A 22,250-nucleotide genomic window follows, 5' to 3' on the forward strand; every position below is an offset into this window, starting at 1 on the left:
TGCACATTTAACATTTTGAATTGTACTTTATTTTTAGCTTTTTTCATTGCTGACTTGTATATTCTGTTAAGTTTCTGTAAGTGAAGTTTGTATTGATTGCTGTTTGTTTTGAGCTGGGTGTTTTTTCTAATTTGTTTAATCTTTTTTTAGTTCTGTATTCCTCCAAAGTGCTTGTTTTCTTTGGTCCTGTTTTGTTGTTGTTAGTGGCATTAGGATATCGAAAGCTTCCTATAGCCACTCATTACTTTTTTTTAACTGAATTTGTGTCTAGATCTGTGTTGGATTTTAGTTGGATTTCTCAGTATTCAAAATTGAGTTTGTTCCATGGTCGATAGGTGAATGCATGTAAAGTGGTCTTAGGTGTATTGATTTCTGGTATTTTATGTTTGAAAGCTAGCAAATGGTGGTCTGACCATGTGTCTGGAGTAATCCTTGGAAAGGTAACTAGTTGTGGATTAACAGAACTGACATCTAGGATGTGTCCAGCGATGTGTGTGCATTTGTGTACGATCTGATGTAAGTTCATTGCGACTAGTCCAGTGAAGAAGATGGTTTTTGGACGGGGCAAATTGGGTTTTTCAAACCATATGTTTAGGCCACCAAGAATTCATAGGCATATTAACATATATTATTATAAGGTTTGAAACTGTGTCTCTGTATGTTGCATTGCGAGATTGTGGTCTGTAAAGGAGAAGGAAGTTACATGAGGACGTTGGTGTAGGGTTTCATCTGGTGATGAGGGCCTCAGAACCTTGTATGGAAATGCCGTCCGGTTTGAGATTTATTGTTAGCTTGAATATAACACCTAGTCCACCTCCCCTTTTGCCTATATGATTTTGTGTGATAGTTTGATAGCATTGAGGAACGTCTCCGTGCAATATTGGGCCATGTCCTCTCCCAACCAATGTGGTGTTTGGTTTTAGAGAATGATTGAGCATTTATTAGTAGGCAGTTTAGAGATTGTGTTTTGGTGATGGTGTGCCTTTGTTTTGTGCACAACCGAAGAGTGAGCAGCATTTCTTTTTAAGTTGGAGTCAGGTTTGTCATAAGTTTTGGAATTATCTGTATGTGGATAGCAGTAGTTTTGTTTTTCTATATCTTATTTTTCATCTAGCAGGCTCAGAAGGCACTGTGAAGGGTCTGCGTGTGTAGGTGGTGGAAATGGTGGTTGAGAATGAGATGATGAGCTGTGTTTTTCTAGAGTAGCCTTGTGTAATAGGCATGGGGATGAGAAGTTGTGAAGAGTGTCATTTTATATTTTGTCTTCCCCTGTTTAGGGTGGAAGGTGTATGGGTTAGGGGTGGTGGTGGAGCATGTGGGTCATGTTTTAAGACTCTAAATTGTGCAATGAATGAGAGCTGGGTGAATGAGAGTTGTTGTGTTGGGGTATTTGTGTTGGGTGTTGGTGGAGAGTGAATAGTGACCATTTGGGAGTAACGATGGTTTAGGATGTGTAATATTTGTGTAGTCAGGATGGTAGGAGTGGGTGTATGTTTCTAATTTGTAACTGAATGTATTGTGTGCATGTGAGATTTTAATGTGCTGCTGTGTCTCATGTTTTGTTTTTGTGGGATAGTGAGGGGGTGTTGATGTAGTGGTTTACTGAGAATGATTTGTATGTAAAGTACTGTTGTTGAGTGGAGGTTGAATGGTAAAATGGGTGGTGATGCATTTTGGAAAAGAGTGTATGTAGCGTGTGAAAGGGGATGGACAAGAGTTATGAGGGTTTGTGTTTAATTTGATACCTGGAAGAGGTACGTGTGATGGATTGGAGTGTAAAGATTGTTTGCTTGTGTGTTTTGGTAAAAAGAGCAGGAGAATGTTGGTGAATGATATGATGGCGGGTCGAGTATAAGTTTGGTGGTGACAAAGGGATCTGTTAGGAGCAAGTAGAGGGTAGAACTGTTGCTTTGTATGATCAGGGAGTGTGTATCTGGATGGATTAAAGTTATGTATAATGTGGCTTGTGTTGTGTTGGTGATGTCTGGATTTCTTAGTGGGATAAGACAGATTGGTGTTTTGTCTGAGAGTGAAGGTGTCATTGTGTGGTGATTGGGGTTGAAGGATGTATAGGTATGGTTTGTGGAGTTTTGTAGTGGTTGTTGACACGTTCAAATGTAGATGGGGTTTGTTTGTAGTAAATGAGTAGAGTGCGTTTTCTGAGTGTGTGTTATTATGTTAGTGGATGTGGATGAGTTAAGGTGGTAACTGGTGAATTGCAAAAAGGGTAGCATTTCTTGCCCTAGCCCCGACCTGGCACAAACAGGCAACTGCCCTTGTCCTCTCCCGCCCTTGGCCCCGACACCTGTGCTGAGATGGCCTGAGCCCCAAGGTTATATAGCTGTAGGTCAGGTGATACCTTTGTCCAATGGGAACCCTAACCAATCAGATCCCTAACCATACGTCCTAGGGCCATTGGGAGACCTAGCCCTTTCAAGCAATCGCAGCCCTAGTAACCAATCTAAACCTAAATCCTATGCCTTACGTCAAATAGAAACCCTAACTCTAGGAACCAGTCAGAACCGCAGACCTATAAGCCAATCAGAACTCTAACCCTAAAACAATAGAAACCCTAGCCAGTAATCAGAACCCCAGATCTATGGGCCAATCAGAAGTCTAACCCTAAGCCCTATGTATAATAGAAACCTTGGCCCTAAGAACCAATTAGAACACAGATGCAACAACCAGTAAGAAACTTGTATAAAGGACATTTGACCTTAAGGATAGGCTGGTGGGCAGGGAGCTGCTCCTGAAGTCAGGATCTTCTTGGATACAGACAAGCTCAATCCACACTTTGCAGGTCCTGTTCAACCTTGCAGGGAAAGCCCAAATCTAAAGCCACTACAAATACTGTTTTTCGCGCAATTAAGTAAATCACCTTTTCTATCCAAAAACGAGTGCTACATGCACTGTCCAAACACAGTTTAAACCATAAAGCAGATTAAGCATTCTCTTAAACACACTCTTAGATTTAGTTAGCTTTTATACTTTTTAAAAACAAAACAGCAGGGTTGGGGGGGGGGGGGGAGTGCCTTTTGCAGACCTTGGCATAGTACTGGGGAAACCTAGGAGAGAGATAGAACAATCACGGATAGAAAAAGAAGTAGTTATAAAATTACAAATTGCACAGAAACCAAGAGTTCAATTTAAACACGGTACAGGAAAAAGCTATTTTGAAGTTTCAAGAATACACAGCACAAGTCTGTGTTCTTACCACCTTCTTTTTGTTTTGCTCACCAATTCACCTATCCAGGCATGTGAAGCTTAACACACAAGTATGCAGGCAGCCTTCATGCATGTCTGAGACTTCACACCGTTAAAGGACTAGAGTTATGGTAGCTTATGCTACTTTTACATGGGGGAAACTGGGCCTCAACTGGTTGCGAAATTGAAGTAGTGTAGAAGCACCCTGAAGGATACTGAATGTTGTTCCAGATCATGGATGCATAGAATGATCAGGCTTACTGTCTAGTTGTAGTGTGCAGTCTGATGGTGCCCAAGCTGTGGGTGTAGTCAGACCCGCTGGAGTTGGTGAGCTTTTCTGCGAGATAAATAGAGGTGCTGGTCGTGATGGCTTTGTAAATGATGCAATTGGTTTTGAATATGGTGTGATCCATCTAGGGGAGCCAATGGACTTCTATCAGGAAGCAGTGGGGTTAAATTCCTCCTGGCCCTGGTGAGACGTGCTCAAGCCTGTAAGAGGGACCTAAGGGGTGAGCCTGTAAGAGGGTCCTAAGGGGTGCCAGTGTGGAGTCCGGAAGGCTATTGGAGTAGGGCATTTGCACCATCCAGATGCAAGACTACAAAGGCTTGAACAGCAGTTCGGAAGTTGTTTTTTGGTAAAAATGGTTTGACTTTAGTTAGAAGAGAGGGTTGGTACCAGGCCATCTTTATTGTTTTTTTTTTGGCAGTGTTTTCCTTGAGGGTGAGGTTGTTGTGTAAAGGTAATCTAAGTGACTTGTCATTCATTGGAAGTTAGCGTTTAAAGCTGTCAAGGTTCATGTCATTAAGCCTAGTTTGAGCTTTGTCTTATTTGTTGTTCTTGACAAATAACAGGAATTCTGTGTTGGTTGGAGTGAGCTTCTGGTAAGCACTGAACATCTAGGTCTGGATGATGTGCAGGCAGTGTTTGAGGCTTTGGACGCCTGAAGCATGGGGGACTTTCAAATTCAATAGAGCATCATCGGCATAGTGGTGAATCTTGATGCTGTTATCTGTGAGAAGAGCACAAAGCGGACTGTATGGATCCCTGGGTGATAGAGATCTTTTGTGACCTTGAGGTGCTCATGTGAGCAAACAAGTGTCTGTTGAAAAAGTGGGAGGAGAACCAGTGAAGCACATTGATGGTGAATCCCATATGAGACTTCGGTGTGTATATGAGGTTGGTATGGTTGAAAGTGTTAACGTCCAGAAGTATCTGGAGACAGGGATTATCGTCCTATGTGGTCAAGAGGTCATAGTTTATGATGTGTACGGTAGTGGTCTCCGTGCTGCAGCGTGATTTGAAGCAAGCCTAGTAGTCTTGCAGGAGATAGTTAACACTGTTGTGTTGAAGTTGGCGAGGTCATCAGAGTCTAGTGTAGGTTTCTTTAGAAGTGGAAGGATTGGTGCTATCTTCAGAGCTTCTAGGAAGATGCCTTGAATGAGGGAAGCATTGCTAATGTCAACTAGGGACAAGAGAGCATCCCCAGATAAAGAGATTTGATGAAGAACTATTATAAGATATCTCATCATAAGAGGTGGCAATGAGGAAGTTGAGTATGTCAGTGAGATTTGGTAGTGATAGGGCTGTGAAGGCAGAGCATTGTAGGAATCTATGGGAAGGGGGGTGTAAGAGATGAAGCAGGGTTGATATCAGTGAGCTGTCGTATCTTCTGTATTTTTTAACTGAAGAATAGGTTGATGGCATAGCACTTTTCTGTTGAGTGGAATTGATGGTTCCGGCAGGAGATTGATACAGTGCTTGATTGTCTTAAATAGTGTTAGTTTCTTTTTGTGGCTTCACTGATGGTGTTGGTATATTACTTTGGTTTGGCTGATGTGATGAGCTGTTTGTGTGTTGTGTCGAGTGACTTCAATATCAAGAGGTCTTTGGAGGTCTGTTTTTTTCTTCCTTTTTCTTTCCTTCATGCAAATGCATTGTTTGTCAGCAATGTCTTTAGAGAAGCAGGGTGCTGAAGGCTTTTGCTTGCACTTGCATGTTTTGATTGGGGCTTGGATGGCCACATAGTTTTCCAAACAATTGTTGGTTATTTGAGAGTATGTTGGTGTCAGACTTGATACGTTGAGAGATGAGTTCAATGTTAGATTGCCTATGGAGACTAATTTGAAGGATCTGAAGGTTTGGTCTTCCCCTTTTTGTTAACCTTGGTTTGTTGGTAGGATGCTGAGCAGGGATATGGGGATGGTAAAGTGGTCAGTCCCGTCCAAGAATATAGGTGGCCTGCATTGAATTGTTGATGTTGAGAAGACTAGGTTGAGGATGTGGCCTTTGGAGTGTGTTGGTTGTGTGACATGCTGCACTAACTAGAGTGTATTGATGAGGTTGAAGATGGTGCCTCTTGTTGTTTATTTATTTTTTAGCTCCTGTTATCTGGGACGTTGAAGTCATCCAAGAGGGTGGTGTGTGCATCCTGGATGGATAAGGTGATCTGGGATTCATCAGTTCTTTTGGTGCACCGAAGATCTGTAGATGAGATGGAATGTAGCAGTCTCAGCTGAAGAGTGAGACAGGGCATGTCAGCAGTTTCAATGGGATGAGTGTTAATTGCTTGCCTGAAGTGCAGGAGGAATTCTGGAAACAGTGGGGCCTCCTGATTGTTATTTTTATGTGCACACTCCACACCATGGATGCTGTAGCCTGTGGAAAGAAGGATGTCTAGAATGTGTGACTATGTGGGGGCGTCATCCATGTTTCTGAGAGGATGAATGTATCAAGCTGGTGATGGGTAACGAGGACTGCGATGTCTGTTGCATGGAGTACTACAAAGCAAATATTAATGAGCATGAGTTGGAATGTGTTGTGTAATTTGAGGGTGTGAGATAGTGGCATGTGTGCAAGGTTGGGTATATGTGTTGTGTGAATGGCATGTGAGTGTCTGGGTCATCTACATCTGAGCGTGATTGTGGGGCATGACAGTATGGCACACTGGGTGAGGCACATGCTTATATCTTACCCCATACGTTTCAGTGCTGCAGGGGGAGTCTGGTATTAAAAGGCCCAAACAGGCAATGCCCTTGTCTGTGTCCAACCTTAACAGACCCAAACAGGCAATTCTCTTGTCTGTGTTCGCCTGTTGGTGACTCCCTGAAGAGCTGATTAAAACTGGGAGATGGCAGAAGTGATGTCTCTTTTTCTTAGCTTCTTTTAAAGATGGTTTTGTTGGGAAGCAGTAAAACTGAAGTTTCTAAAGTGGACTCTCATTAATGTTGAACCCACTGGGTAAATGGAAAACAAGACATACAAGACATGGCAGCATAGTTTTAACTAGCCGTTAAAAAATAAAATATTTCTCCAGTCATTATTGGCATTTTACATGGTTTTCCAATCTCCAGTAGAACTTGGGACATTTCCTGACCAGCTATCTGTAACGTGCAATGTACAACAATGTGGGTGAATGAGCAGGGGCTCATCTCAAGATTCATCAGTTTCTCTACAATGGCACCAGGTCTGGCATAGCAATTGAGGAGTAAGAGCTGTGATTGATTAAAATTCTAGATCCTCTGACCTGTGTAGGACTTTTTGGTCTTGAAAGCTTTTTATATGCTGAAGTCTAAACCACTTGTTTGCCGTCTTGTATATTTTGTAGGCGCAAGACTTATAAGCTGTTTTTTAGCTGGTCATCAATTGGAATTTCAGTTCGAGCTCACCAGTCTTTTGGTCCCGGCAGAGACCAAATGGCTGCTGTGTGAAATACTACGTATTTCAGTACCTTTTTTAAGGTCTTGGTCAGCAAGTGCCTACTGACTTAACACTGAATGACATGTAGCCTTGTGGGAGATTCAAATTCCTCACTTTATCCAGACCTACCCACAGATATTGAATGCAATACTTCAGTTAAACATAAATTTGACTTTTGTCCATGTTCCACCTCGAAAAGACCAAATAAATCCATCAATTAGCTTCTTTTGGGAATCATTGTACATGATATGATAAACTTCTAGCCAAAGTCTCACTATTGCTCCTATTGCTAAAAGAACTCTGTTTACAGATCCGTCACAATTACCTTCCATTGGTCCTGATGGCTCCTGTGCTTCCAAACATGATGTTAGAAAAAATATCAGATGATGGCATCTATAATGTGAGGTCGTTGTGGTGTTTGAAGCTGTAACATCATGATTTGTACCGGCTACGGTTGAAGCCCATAAAACTGTCCCCAACACTAGATTTGTAGGGGATGATACGGCTCTGAATAGGTTTGTTCTGGGCAGCTATTCTCACACGAAATTAACATTTTCTTTTTTATTTGTGGCAATGCTATGGACTGCAGTGCAGTGTGAAGTTTCTGCTTGCTTCAGCACCAGTCTTGTATTCTTCATAGGCCATGATAAAGAGCCTAGTGTTCCCTTTTGTTGTTTATACACGTTCTTCTTGCCAGTAGAAACCCTTTTCCGTTCAGGAAGAAAATCAAAAGGATCCTATAATCCTGCATGTTCAAGTATACCCTGAAAGCGTCTTGAATCCCTAGCAACCAATTACTGTCCAGAGTTTCCCATAGTTCACCATCATGATAGCCATCATGGCCATTGTGGAGGCATGGACCCCACCCCTCTTGGTTTTGTGGCATTAGTATCCATACTAGCTAACCTGCAACCAGGATACCACATACAAAACGAGTTTGGTGACACCAGAAGAGACTGAACCCTTACTTTATTATTTTCTTTCTGTACTTGTTTAGTAGTGTTGATGCAGTGGATTTTATGTAGGAGTTATTCGGGTGCTTGCCTTTTCTTCCAAAATAATTTTGGGTTACCTTTCAGCTTATGTAAGGGATGTAGATATCTTTTTTGTTTTTTGGCAGTGGGTAATATGTTTTTCCCTTAAGCACTCGCTCAAAGCTTTCTTTCGATCTCCGAATAGCGTAGAATATACTCCAAATAGATTCTTGCAAAAAATGATCGGCAGCAATGGAGGTCACAGACACTCCACAGGAGACCTCTTATGTGTTATATACATGCCCACCTTCATGTATGTGGGATCCACTGCATTTAGGGTCTCGTCAATCGTGCTATCCATTTGGCAGAATCCCTTTTTAGGCAAATGGCAGCACACATCCAACTGGTTAACTGGAAATGGGTTAAGTAGTTTATCTTGTGGGAGTCAGATTAAGGTTTTCAGTGAGACAATGATTGGGTAGAAGGGCATGATGACGCTTTTCACTTTAGAATCTTTTTCCTTTGGAGTTCCCTCTTCATGGTTGGGATAGAGGATGGTTCAAAATATTGATAATCCATTCATTTACAAGTCCATTGATGTAATTGAGTAGAGAAGTGTAATTCCTTCTTGCATGTTAGATGGCTAGCAAATTCTGAAGGCGGGGAAATACAGTTTTCCAAAGCAAGTGATGTAAATCCATTATTGGTTTCTCCTTTTCTTTCATACTAGGGTGTTGCAAGATTTTATAAATCACGGAAGAAGCATATAATTACGACACAGACTGAACACAAGTGTGTGCTGGACTCCTGCCGTTCCCTTCAAGCGGAGGGCTTTAACATTACATACCTGCCAGTCAAGAACAATGGGCTCCTTGATCTTAATGTAAGTTCCATTTTTTGAATCAATATAAGTGTTAATAATAGTTCTAAAAAGTATTTTTAATCATGTGTAATTTCTACAGAAAACTAGAATCCAGGGTGTACAAAAATCAGTCCTTTTCAAATCAATGTTTCAGAAAGTTACACAATTTAGAAATGTTTAATGACCAGACTTTCATGCTCTATTAAATGGTCACTTCATCTTTAACACTACCTATTTCAAGTCTCCATTGACCTTTTAACCAAAGAAAAAGTTTTCAAAAGTTTTAATATTAGTTCCACAGTAGACTACTCAACAATCTTGTGTAATTGTTTTTCTTTGAATCTTGCCCCCTCATAACTAATTATTTATATTTACTCTAGAGCATGACTCCTCCTTGTATAACAGAAATACCTGCTTCAATGTAGGAAGAGCAGGCATTTCTGAGTGGTCTACTGGGGAACTACATATTTGGCGGTGGCCATCAGGTGAGCCATAGTTGGGTACTTTGGAAACTTGGACACCTTGCTTGCTTTATTGACTTGGCCTTTCTGCACCTCAAAGGACCTCTGTTGATATAGTCACCAGATTCTCACTATGTTTAGACCTGGCGCTTGTTTTGAGAGCGTTATTCAGACCCTCTTAGGCCTGACTTAACTGACACAGTTCCCCACTGTCAGGCTAACCCCTCTTAGATTCTCCTCTGATACAAGGTCCACTAGGTTGACTATCTTTTGTTTAAATCATTTTTATTAACTTTTTTGTTGTTGTTTTTTTTGCGCATTGGCCAATAAAACATACAGTCAGAATAATACTCATGCAAAAGATGAGAAGCGAAAATGGAGGGGGGGGAGGGAGAAAATGAATTGCCAACGGCTAGGTACACTTTAACTGATTACAACATGGTAATGAAAATTCAGGGTGCATTAATTACATCTAGGCTTACGGCAATGTCCCAAGAAAGGCAGAGTGGCGTTGACAAGGTACAGCATTGGGTAATATGCGAAGAATATAAGTAGCAAGGCTTATAGGTAGAGCATCACTCATGCAACAGGCGGAGGAAGGGGTGAAAGAGAATAGATTGCCAGTGACAGGGTATAGCCGGGTCGATAACTACATGACGATGAAAAATTCAGTGCGCATTAATTACATCAAAGCTTGTGGCGATATCCCAGGAAAGACAGAGTGATGCTGACAAATCGCAGTATCGAGTAATGTGCGAGTAATGCAGGAGCAGTGCAGTTCCAACGTAACCAGGGGCATAGGGCACAACAAAATGAGGGCAACGAAAGCGACACTAGGTTGACTATCTTTATCCATGTCTGGATAAGATAGGGGAGTAAGGTGAAGACAATCTTGCGATCCTTACTTCGAAGTTAAGGACGTGTCAACATTCATATGAGGAGCACTTCAAAGGAAGCTCCGGTCCACTCTCATCTGGCTGGATAGAAGGTAGAGAACTATTACACTTAAAGTAGTGAAGTGTCTCAGAGGAGATGCAAACAAAATCAATCAATTCTAAATAATTTAAAACGATTTCTAGAAACGTGGGCCTGGCTACGCTCCTGGTCAGACATCTTGCTACCACTTCAGGGCCAGGAATAGAAGCCTCTGCTGACTCTGATCAGGGCATGGGAATATTGTTTTCTGATGTCCCAGCATCTATACCCAATCTGAGGACACAGAGGGACTTATTCACAAAGGTTAAGTTACATATTTTGTGTAAGTTTACTAATTTGCTGCTATTTAAAAATCATGAGTGTGGTTTTACGTGTAGAATTTTTACGACTGCTGAGAACTCCTTCCATAAAATAAACAGGACAGTCTCTGCAGTTGTAAAGATACTACATGGCAACTACACTTGTAGTTTGTGAATAGCAAAGAATAGTAAACTTACACCAAAGTGTAAGTATAACTTTGTGAATAAGGCCCAGAGTTTTTTCCCCCACATGCATAGCAGGTCATGATTGTTGTAGAACCTTCCGTGCTACATAACACCAAAATAGGGGGTGCGTGTCACATATGGGCACCACTCATCTGAGAATGGAGTAGGGCAGCCATGCACATATGAAAACCTGAGATACCCCATTGAGAGCACTGACCATAAGCTAATATTAATTAAGAGCTCCGTAGTCGAGATAAAAGGAACTGGCTGTTAAATTAGTTGAAATTAGGGGTATGGCCCAGTGCCTGTCGAAAGTCGAGAATCTGGTGCAGGCTGATGCGGAATTAAAAACCTGTGCCTTGGTCCATCTGGAAAGTAAAGTAGAGATATTGGACAATGTGGGCATAGCTTCACGTTGGAGGGTCTTGAGTAGCCCTCAATATGCTGAGGAATACACCAGAGAAGGTAATTTTCAATATTTATAGAGCTGTTGGACTCTAATGCTGCCATATCAGTGGAGGTTTGTACAATATTCCAACTGCCAACAGGAGGGCCCTAAAAGAAATACACTAGGGCAGGGACTGTTTTGGTAGAGATGCTGTCCACACAAAAAGCCATTACCAAAGCTGTTTTCAATCTCAAAGGCTTGAAATTTAGGGGTATTAAGACTGTAATGTCCCTTTACCTCAGTAGGACAATGTAGTTGAAAAGGAAAGACCTCCAAATTTTCAAGACAAGAGACACTAGCTGCAGAGTTTGAGGCCTCAATTTAGAATTGCCCTTAGATTAAAAATTAGGATTTACTTGGGTCTGGCCATTCTTCACAAGTTTCTGCTGAGCACTTAGTTTCCCCTCACCAGTCACATGTATCAGAAGTGAAATATGGGCCATTTCACTGGTCAGCTCTGCCTAATATAACTGTTATGGTTGTTGATTTGAAATGGTCAAGTCATGCTTTGCTCTAGCCCTTCCAACCTTATGAGATCTGAGGGAGCAGCTGGCTTTATCCGAGTTGTCTTATTTCCTGTAAAGAGTGGGCAGTCACTCATACAATTTTGAGGCCTTGTCTTGGGAACTTAATGCAGTCAGAGGTTACTTTGCACTAATTGTAACAACTAATGCTGTTGACCTGTGGTGTCCCTTGTTCACAATACTGCCTGCAAGAACTTAAATCTCAAGAGAGATCCTTACTTTCCCAAGGATTTAAAAAAATAAAGATTTTATTGATGTCAGTAAAACATGAGGCAAACCTTAGAGCATCATCTCAGGTTAGCATAACTATTTGTGTGTGACATCCAATAAATCTTAATAATTACAATTCACATTGTGGGTCATTTGCATTATATAAAATGGTTTGCAGATGTCAGTGTCTTTTTTGTGAGTTGCAGTGTGTATTTTCCAGAGTTTTCACAAATCTGGACAATGGGTGGTTATCAGTGTTCATTTGTATAGGGGCATCAAAAAAATGCCAAAGACAAACATTTTCCAGCATTTATAAAACATACCCTTATTGCTGGTCCTTTCCAAGAGTGCAGCTCTCACAGCTAATCTCTCCCCATGAGCACCTTTTCCTTTAGTCTCTCTCACCCAGAGCCCATATATGAAGTACATTCATAAGGGAGGTAGCCATCCATGATTTGCATCCATGTTACTGGATTCTTCCTTCTCTGACAATCTCTTCACACAGCAGATACCAGTACACAAATGCCATTATTCAGGAATGCCGCTGGTTTATAAACAATGCTTGGAACCAAGGATATGGGTGGCTTGCATTGGATTGTTGATGTTGAGAAGACAAGGTTGAGGATGTGGCCTTTGGAGTGTGTTGGTTGTGTGACATGCTGCACTAAGCAGGGAGGACCTGGCTTGGCAGTTCGGTCTGGACTGTTCCCAAATTGCTCAGGATCAAGACTGATTTGCATATGGCCAGGTCTAAACTGGGTTGGGATGGTGAACAAAAGAATGATGGATTTAACCCAAATCTCTTGACTGAGGGTGAATGTTTTGATTTGTCCTGCATTTGCAATTGTGTGTCTTTTGCTTTCTCACCCTAAGTGTGCTGGGTATGCCAAGATGTGGGTCCCGGGCTCACTGTGCCACTGGATTCAAGCTATCCTGGCTTATGAGGGGTGAAACCCCGAAACCAGTCCTAGGATGCTTGTTTACGGTCCAGGGAGGACCTGGCTTGGCAGTTCGGTCTGGACTGTCCCCATGAGGCACAGGGTCAAGACTTATTTGCATATGGCCAGGTCTAAACTGGGGTGGCATAGTGAGCAAAAGGTTAATGTATTTAACCCAGATCTCTTGAGTGAATGTTTTGATTTGTTCTGCATTCCGTCCATCAAATGTCTCTTTTGCTTGGAACAAAACTATAGCACTGTTAATAATGGAACCTGTGTCACACTGGACAAGTATTGAAAGAAAAATGCTTGGAAACTACTTGTGAAAAAGAAAGGTTCCTGTTACTATGACAATATTATTTTTAAAACACTGTATAAATACTTTATTAATTGTTCCCATCCAGTTTTGCTAACTATCATAAAAATAAACATAAAAAAGACTTGCTGATGTACTCTGCTTGAACCCCATTTAGGAAAAAGATAGCATAATCTCGTCAATCAATCAATGTTATCTTTATTCGAATAAAAACAAATCCATAAAAGAGGCGAACACATACAATATATAAATACATATACAATCTTAAAAACAAACCCATGATTCTTTAGTAAAGTGCAAGCTATAAAGTGTGAATTACAGTGTTCATTGAAGTGCGTGCTCCAACTGCAGTTTTCAAAAAGGTACCCACGCGAATTATCTCATCCTCACCCAGTGTGAGCAGGGTGTTGTAGGCATCTCTATAATCAATTTCTTTAAAATGGGAGCAGTATTGATTTAATATATTGTTCATAGAACTTACAAATAAGTAAAAAATGTAGCAGGGTTTGGCCCGAGTGCCGGTTACATGGGCAAGGAATAAAATCAAGATTCGCTTGAAAGCCCCGGGGGACGCATATTTGATACTTGACAGTGCCAGCTCTTAGGTGGAACAGAAGACCACTCTCCCAATGACCCATAGATTTAGTCAGATAGCTGGTCAGGTGTTGATCGTTCTCAGTATGCTGGTACACAGCTATGCTAGATTTACTGAACTCCTTGGCCAATCTATCCTCATTATAATGCCTGTAAAGGGCCGCCCACTACTCTTCTTTTTTATTTTATTTACAGTGTCTAAATCGTTGGATTTGTCAAACATTTCCATACCTAATCCTGCGTAGACTGGATCTCACCTCCGCTAGCCACAGGATTTCCAAGCCTTTTTCGCATTTAAGACCGTCAACTATGATATCTCCAGTAAGAGACGCTGCCTTATTTTTCCATATGGTTAACCAAAATAAAGCAGGGCGTGCTCTGATATAATCTTCGACATAATGTAGCTTTAGTTCGCAATGACGCACAGGTTGAGGAGAAGAGATTGGAGCACCCAAAAGCTTACGAAGGAGCCTATTCTCCTGAATATTATGACATTTGGCAATACCCCAAGCCTCTGCACCATAGGTTGTTATAGGTGTGCACTGAGTTTTTTTTTTTTTTTTAAATGGGCAAAATACGCCTCTCCCCCTCCTAGGTTGGGGCAAGCTAAGTACTGAGTTAACTGACCTAGAAAACTTGGTCCTGCAATATGCAGTGTGGTCTGGCCACAGATATATTAGCAGCAAAAACCAAACTCTGGTAAGAGGAGGTGCTTGTGCACAGGAAACTCTGATCGCCAACATGGAGAACATTCAAAGCTTGCTTCCTTGGTCCACAGGCCATTAATAAAGATGTTTTTAAATTAGTGAACCAATTCAAAGAGGCCATAAAATCGACAAAACCTCGTACTGAAAGGCGCAGGGCTTTGGTGGGTGCGGCCCATTAGGACGCATTATCAGCATATAATAAGGATGGGAGTATAAATCCATTAATTCTTAGAACATCATTAGTAAGCATCACTAAAAACTTATGTAAGTTATTAATATCCAAATAAAAAGCAATGGGACCAGAACACACCCCTGCCTTACCCCTCTAAAAACGCCAATATCATTGGAAACTTCCCTTTCTCTATTAATTCTGATCCTGGCTTTCATGTTTCGATGTAAATAAGCTAACAATTTAACCAATGTCTCATCCATTCAAGTTTTCAGCAGTATGGACCATAACTGCGAACGGTTAACAAAATCAAATGGAGAGGTCCGATTCATAGACGCCAGGTATATAGGTGACTGCTGAGCGATTGTATATTTCCCAATCTTTAGGGTTAAATTAAGGCACTGTTCTATTGAACCCACCTTATTTCTAAAACCCAGTTGGCAGGGGTGCAGAATAGAGTTCTACTCTGCCGAATTTTTTATCCTATTGTATAGAACCCTACCCAGTATTTTCAGCGTTGTGTCTGAGGGAAATTAGCATTTAGCAACTCTGTTAAGAGCGGTCACCCTTTTTCAATCAATCATAGCATTTGTAAAGCACACTACATACCCATGCGGTTTTCAAGGCACTTGGGGGGGGGGGGGGGGGGGAGTGCTGCCACTGCTCGAAGAGCCAGGTCTTGAGGAGTCTTCTGTAGGTCAGCAGGCCTTGAGTCTGCCGTAGGTGGATGGGGAGAGTGTTCCAGGTCTTGGCGGCGAGGTGGGAGAACGATCTGCCGCCGGAGGTCGCTAATTCGGATGCGGGGGACTGTGGCGAGGGCGAGGTCGGCGCAGCGGAGCTGGCGGGTGGAGGTGTAGCAGCTGAGTCGTCTGTTGAGGTACGCTGGTCCGGTGTTGTGGAGAGCCTTGTGTGCGTGGGTGAGGAGCTTGAAGGTTATCCTCTTGTTGACGGGGAGCCAGTGCAGGTCTCTCAGGGGGTGTGATGTGGCTGCGGCGAGGGATGTCGAAGATCAGGCGCGCAGAGGCGTTCTGGATGCGTTGAAGCAGTTTCAGGAGTTTGGCCGAGGCTCCAGCGTAGAGGGCGTTTCCGGAGTCCAACCTGCTGCTGACGAGGGCCTGGGTGACCGTTCTTCTCGTTTCGGTGGGGATCCACTTGTAGATCTTGCGGAGCATGCGGAGGGTGTTGAAGCAGACGGAAGAGACGGCGTTGACCTGCTTAGTCATGGAGAGGGTGGAATCGAGGATGACCCCTAGTTTGCGTGCGTGGTCGATGGGCGTTGGAGCATTTCCCAGTGCGGTCGGCCACCAGGAGTCGTCCCAGGCCGAGGAGGTAGACCCGAGGATGAGGACCTCCGTCTTGTCAGAGTTCAACTTTAATCGGCTGTTCCTCATCCATTCGGCGACGGCCTTCATTCCTTCGTGGAGGTTGGCTTTGGCGGTGTGGGGGTCCTTGGTGAGAGAAAGGATCTGCTGGGTGTCATCGGCATAGGAGATGATGTTGAGGTTGTGCAGTCGGGCGACGTGGGCGAGTGGTGCCATGTAGATGTTGAACAGCGTTGGGCTGAGGGACGTATAATATCAGACATCGACCATGTGCTTGGTAGCGAGGAGCTGGCTAAATTATTTAAAACATTGAGGAGTAGAGGGGCCCAGAGGTCAAGTTTCTGTTTAATGAGGTCAATAGGCACCCCATCAGGTCCCAGGGCCTTATTGCCTATGATCTGGGTTATAACTTCCTCCAAGTCAAGGAGAGAGATTACAACTTCCTTAGGGTTTGGCAACTGGGGTGTTTCCTTATTATGAAAAATATGCCTCCCAAGCGTCACTAGTTTTATTGTAACTTATCTGTGAAAGAACTTGGCCCACCGCCCGCATGTCTTTTATGGCAGCCCAAAAAAGTTTTTATATTCATACCGTGGTTGCGTGGAGTGCACTCCAAAGTTACGTGTTTTTAACTTTTTTAATTGATGCTCCAAGGCAAGTATGTTTGGCGTGCGACCCTGGAACGAGCCCTAAAAAGTTTGCCATTCTTTAGGAACGCTGTATTGGCAAGCGAATCTCATTGAGAAACCAATATCTCTTCCCTCCTTCGTGAAATCACCGACTTATATTTTTCCTTAACATTTGGACTGTCTACGGACACCTTGGGTTCACCGCAAGGACTCTACGTAACTATTGGCTTACTACTGAGCATCTGTGATTAAACCATCTAGGAGTGCAAGATAAGGGGCGAATAGGTTTCATTAGTTCAGTCCTATTGGTCAAACAAAGATTAGTAAATACAATAACCACATCAGGATTGGGTTCAGCCACTGTCAGACAAACCTCAAACAGTGCAAGGTTTTCCCTTACCACTTTGTTAAATAATTGCTCCGGGTCAAACTCTCGCCACACTAATCTGAGATTATCTGTGGAAGATTCCAAATTCCTTGCACCACACTCAATTTTGTACTCTGGCTTCGGTGACCATTTAGAAGCCACTTTTATTGGATTATGGTCACCATACTTGCAACAACTTTGCCATAAAATAGGAGAGATAAAAATATAATCAATTGTAGTGGCACAGCCCCTTCCTCTAAACGTTTGGAGCAGTATATCATTATTAGCAGTGGAGGCAATATCAATAACATTACTCAGATTATGAGTAATCAAATATTCCAGCATCTCTGTAACCCTATTACAAATTGGAGCTCTACTGGAGTTACTAAAACGAGAATCCATGCCTGCTAATTTGATGGTAAAATCGCCTTCCAGACAGATACCGGCTGTATTAGCAAACTCTTTCGATTTCCTTAGGTCAGTAATATAATCAAAAAGATTAATAAAATTAGTATTGGGTTTGCTATGAAAATCATTATTCTACAAATTTTGCAAATCTAGGGTTATACCTCTTTTATATCTTAAAACTTCGAAATTGCCATTATGGGTAGGTATAATCTTAGTGCAGCCCCCTGCAGCGATATTCACCCACATTGCTAAGCCACCAGTGGGTCGGCCCATTTTGGGTTAGTGAGGCAAGAATGTTATAACACTCTAACCCTTCAAGATAGATAGTTTTGGTGGCCGGGTTTCCTGAAACATTAGGATGTCCTATTGCCTAATTATCTAGAGCCAGTCATCTAAGAATATCTTTGATTGTAAGCCAGCCAGATCCCAACTTAGTATTTTTATAACCTGGCTATCATATGTCGGGGCCCCTGCTGCGGCTATTAAAGGATGCACCAGAGTTGTGCGTGGGGAGCGCGCAAGTAGTAAGTCACCTTCGTCCTCAACATTTGGAACCAGTCAATCCTTGGCATCAAGGTCATTTAGTGCTGAAAACCTGTTCTGATTGACCAGAGAAAATGTTTTGGGCGCAAAAAATCTGAGGGATGGTTTATAGAAATATCCCAGTGGAAGTGACCAAAGTTTGGTATGTCTTCCAGTAGGGATTTCCTGCTGATTCAACAGCGCCCTTACCATAGCAGGTCTGCGAAAATGTATTACCACACAATCCCCTTTGATATTTTTAGGCGAATCGCCCACCTTCCCCTCTCTCCGCACCCTAATTATTTCATTCATATTTAAGGTGCTAAACTGTTTGTGCTTGAATAGCCAATGTGTGCATTTATTGCGCCTCTTGGCGCGGGCGTGGCGACGTCAGTGTGCGGCTGATGCCGCGATGCCTCCTGGGGTGTGTGGTCTGCCCCCAACAAATAAGCAAGCAGCAAGGACTCCCGCGCTGTGGGAGCCCATTGGCCAATTTATTCTGCGCCTCTGGGCGTGGCTGTGATGGCGTCTGTTTGCGGCTGATGCCGCAATGCCTTCTGGGGTGTGTAGTCTACCTCCAACAAACAAGCAAGCAGCAAGGACTCCCGCATAATCTTGTCTTAAAAAGCCTTCCAGATCTAGTTGTATGAGATAGAGGAGGGATGCCTTCATCTGGTATCTCTAGAGAAGAGTTGGATGCTTGACTTGGGCACGCAGGGGCCCTGAATTACTTTCGAGGTCTGGAGCTGACAAACTTCGAAACAAAGGCTTAAAGTGAGAAAAGTCCCTGGTTATGGATTTTACAGATCATTGAGCAGTTGCCATATGTCCTTTGCTCGCCACAACTCTTAGCGGTTCACCATTAAATGGAGTATCCGTCTTGCATGTCTGCTTTTGCTTAGCAAGAACTCAGTCGTCTTGCTTGAAAACCATGTGCTCGTCGGCGTAGGCCTTCATTTTGCTATTGCGAGAGGTCAGTGATCCGAATCTCGTCAGGGTGTATTGACCAGCTGATGGTCCATTGAAGTATCTTAGTTTAGCTCTCGCGAACAGCACGGTGGCAGGACTTTATCAGGTCATGGATTAAGTAGCGGAACAGTAGGCACGAAGGCCTGGGTGCAGAGCATACTTGAGCTTGAGACCTTCCAGTGCAGCACATTGAACTACCCTTTTCAAAGTACTCCTAATCGTGGAGAAGTGTGGCTCAATGATTAGAGTGGGTGGAGAAGTGTGGCTCAATGATTAGAGTGGCAGACCCTGATGCAGAGGTCTAGCCCGGGACCAGGGTTCAATTCCCCGCCTCGGCGGGTCTTGGGCTAAAAAATTCCACGGACTTGATAATTCTCGCCTCGGTGCCATTTCAATCATGGAGTCCCACTCTGCAACTCTGGGCAATAGCTTGCTTAATCTCCACAACGGCCCCCACAACGCTAAGGATGCCTGGCCTCCACCTTGGGGGTGCCCAGGAGTGGACGCCTCACAGGGAAAGCCAGGATGGATTCCACAGCGGTATTCGTACAAGCGCCTTGAGACCCTTGCGGGTGAGTAGTGCGCTATCCAAGTATCAATTGTATTGTATTGTATTGTACTAAATCGTTCAACAACGCCCTTTGCATGTGGCCAGAGAGGTGTACTTATCTGATGTTGGATGTTCAAACAAATAAGAAAGTCTATGAACTCTCTGGTAGTGAAGGGGGGACCGTTGTCTTATTTGAGAACGGAGGGAACACCCCATGTTGTGAAAATGTCATCCAGCCTTTCGATGTCTTTGTCATGTGTGGTTGATAAGTCTTCCACTAGAGGAAAACGTGAGTACTCATTGACAACTACCATGAGATGTTTTCCGTTGTTAAAAGGTCTGAAGAAATCCACAGCAATCCTCTCCCAAGTTTGCTTAGGTAGATCAGACATTTTTAATGGGTGCTGAGCCGTTTTGGGAGACATGCATTTTGTATAGATGATCAACTTTAAACTTCCTTTCAACTCGTTTGTCAAGACGTGGGAACCACACTTGATCCCTGAGGGCTGTAATAGTTGCAGCAATGTTCTTCGTGTGGCAGTTTAATAAATTGCTGCCTCAGGCTTTCAAGGATCACTATTCTTGCCCCTCGATGTATGACACCATCATGTGCAATAGAAAGTTCTTCATAAGCATTTTGGAATTTTTGATATTCAGCATCATCTGTAAGAGGTCGAATATGCTTTCTCTATGATTATAGTTTAATGAGTTACTTGAGCGTAAGCATGTCTTTGTCAGTATTAGTAGCGGTCAGAAATTGTTCAGTAGAAAGTACTGCAGGCACACTTGACTTAACTATAGCATTGATGTCGGCCTCAGTCATTTTGGATATTGTGCTAGGACAACAACTACTCTGCTCGAGGAGGCAGGGAACAAGGGCAGACAGCAGCCTCGAACCGCTACCTGTCTCAGAGGAGGACGGGGCACCAGCGGCGAAGGCTCAGTCAGCGGAGCTGCACGGGCGGGGAGCTGGGTCTCTGGCCAGGAGGTCAGAGGTCCTGCTCAGTCGTCCGCACAGCGGCTGCAATTATATAGGAGAAGGGGGAGGGAAGTGCAGCAGAACTGGAGAGGAAGGGGCCACGGGGGCAGCAGCGGCAAAAAAAACAGGTGGGAAAAAACAATTAAGGATATATCTCATATCTTTGGCTGAGTTCTGTCAACTTAAGTTTAAAGTCTAATCCTGCCCTGGCAGTCAGATCAAATAGGGGCTGTTTCTTCTGTCTTTGCTGTCTTCAATATGTAATATCAGTGCATCCCCTACTCAAGCAGTCGCTGATTCCATTACCGCGCCCCCATTTTGTGTGTGGTGTTGCAGCTTCCAGTCCTGCCCATCTAGCCCTGTCCTTTTTATCAGGGCAAGTTCAATTACATTTACTTCTTTCTTTCTTTTGGCATATGGCATCACACTTAATAGGCACATTTCAGCCCAATACAGGTCCCCTCATTCTGTTATCTCCTCCAGTGCATCAGTTACAGGTGAGCAGAATTCTGTAATTACTGGGCAGCGCCTCGGCAAGTGAATGCAAATCTGTTTAGCAATCACTGCACCTATGACAATCTGTTGCAGAACGTGAATACATTTTACCTAATCCGCAAGGGGTGAGTTGAGTCTTTTGTGATGTATTAAATTGCGACAGTTTAAACTGCACATTCCTGGACACCTTAGGGGTGTAGGAAGCATTGACTTCCTGACTGTCCCTTCTTGCTCTGCACAGGTCTTGAGACAATTCTAGACCATTGAGATCTTCATGATTACCCTTGGTCACTTCTAATAGAGCGTAGTACAGAAGTGACACTTGCCTCCTCCCTTCTCTATTGTAAGCAGTAACTGTAATAGTTTGTCAAGATTTAGTATGAGGAATCCCACTGGAGTCAGATGTTTATCCTACACATTCCTTGTAAAGTCATTTCCAAGGCTTGGGGATAGCAAACAACCGGGGGGCATTTCGTTTGGATGAAAATAGGAGTAAGGACAAAAAAGAGACCTATGTCTCATAAGAGGCAAACTTGGGCCATTAGGGCTTCTAATACAGAAACTTGCTACACCTGGAGTCTGAAAATGGAGAGTAAATCGTGTAACCATATGTTCTAATAAAGGCAACACTTGACAGGCTGAGTAACATTTGGGATGCCTCCGGTCTGACAGCAATGAGCATCCCAGTGAGCACCAGGAAATGTCTGTTGGACACTGAAGAAACCAGACTGAGGAAAGCTATCACAAATAGAACAAAAGATTTAGCTATTTAAAACTAGGGGTGCCAAATAAGAGGATTTCTTTACCAGTAATGAGGGGAAAGGCAGAAAAAAACACAAAGCTGGTGATGGACAGCACGAAAAGCAGGAATCCAATCAAACACGTAGTAGTTGCCCGATACCTGCTACCAAGTTCTGTCTCTACCAAGAGTCCCAGAGGTAAGTGCATGTGCTCCCACTGCCTGTCACAACCCCGACGTGACTAATACCACTTCCTGTGATGGGAGTCTTCTAGGTGCCAATAGCCCTTCTTCACAGTCTCTGGTCTACCCAATAATGCAGTGTCTACGTAAGCCTCAGTGCAGGTTAAGATATAGAACGTGTTTTCCTGTATATGTGATCCTGACGTATCCTCTTGCAACAGCAGCCACCTCATAGACTTACTAGAAGGCTTAGTAGGTAAAATAGCATGAGACGCCCAAATTAATTGAGTTACATATACAGAACAAGCTGGTTCCCAGGAACATTCACATGTATTGGGGACCCTTTCAGGCTATAAATAATTGTAAATCCCCTGTATATCCTAGAATCTCAAAACGATTTAAACAACCTATTGAGGGATGCTATCAACCCAGACTGGAGGAGGAGCCTGTATATTATCTACAACTGGTTTGACCCTGGAGACAAGGACTACTGGATGTTTTTTCCAATGATTAGGAAGCGCTAAGTGGAGAGCAATGGCTCCCACCAACTGAGTGATAACAA

General features: G+C 43.1%; 1 protein-coding gene across 2 annotated transcripts in view; it reads left to right on the plus strand.

Moving 5' to 3' along the window:
- Positions 1 to 22,250, plus strand: part of NFS1 (NFS1 cysteine desulfurase) — a 548,610-nt gene that overhangs the window by 192,769 nt on the left and 333,591 nt on the right. For both annotated transcript variants that reach the window (XM_085619037.1, XM_085619036.1), the window contains exon 5: positions 8,606 to 8,758. In XM_085619037.1, coding sequence (XP_085475163.1) covers positions 8,606 to 8,758 — 153 coding nt within the window. The remainder of the gene's footprint in view (positions 1 to 8,605; positions 8,759 to 22,250) is intronic.

This window comes from Triturus cristatus, chromosome 7, assembly GCF_964204655.1.
Source record: "Triturus cristatus chromosome 7, aTriCri1.1, whole genome shotgun sequence".
Lineage (NCBI taxonomy): Eukaryota > Metazoa > Chordata > Amphibia > Caudata > Salamandridae > Triturus > Triturus cristatus.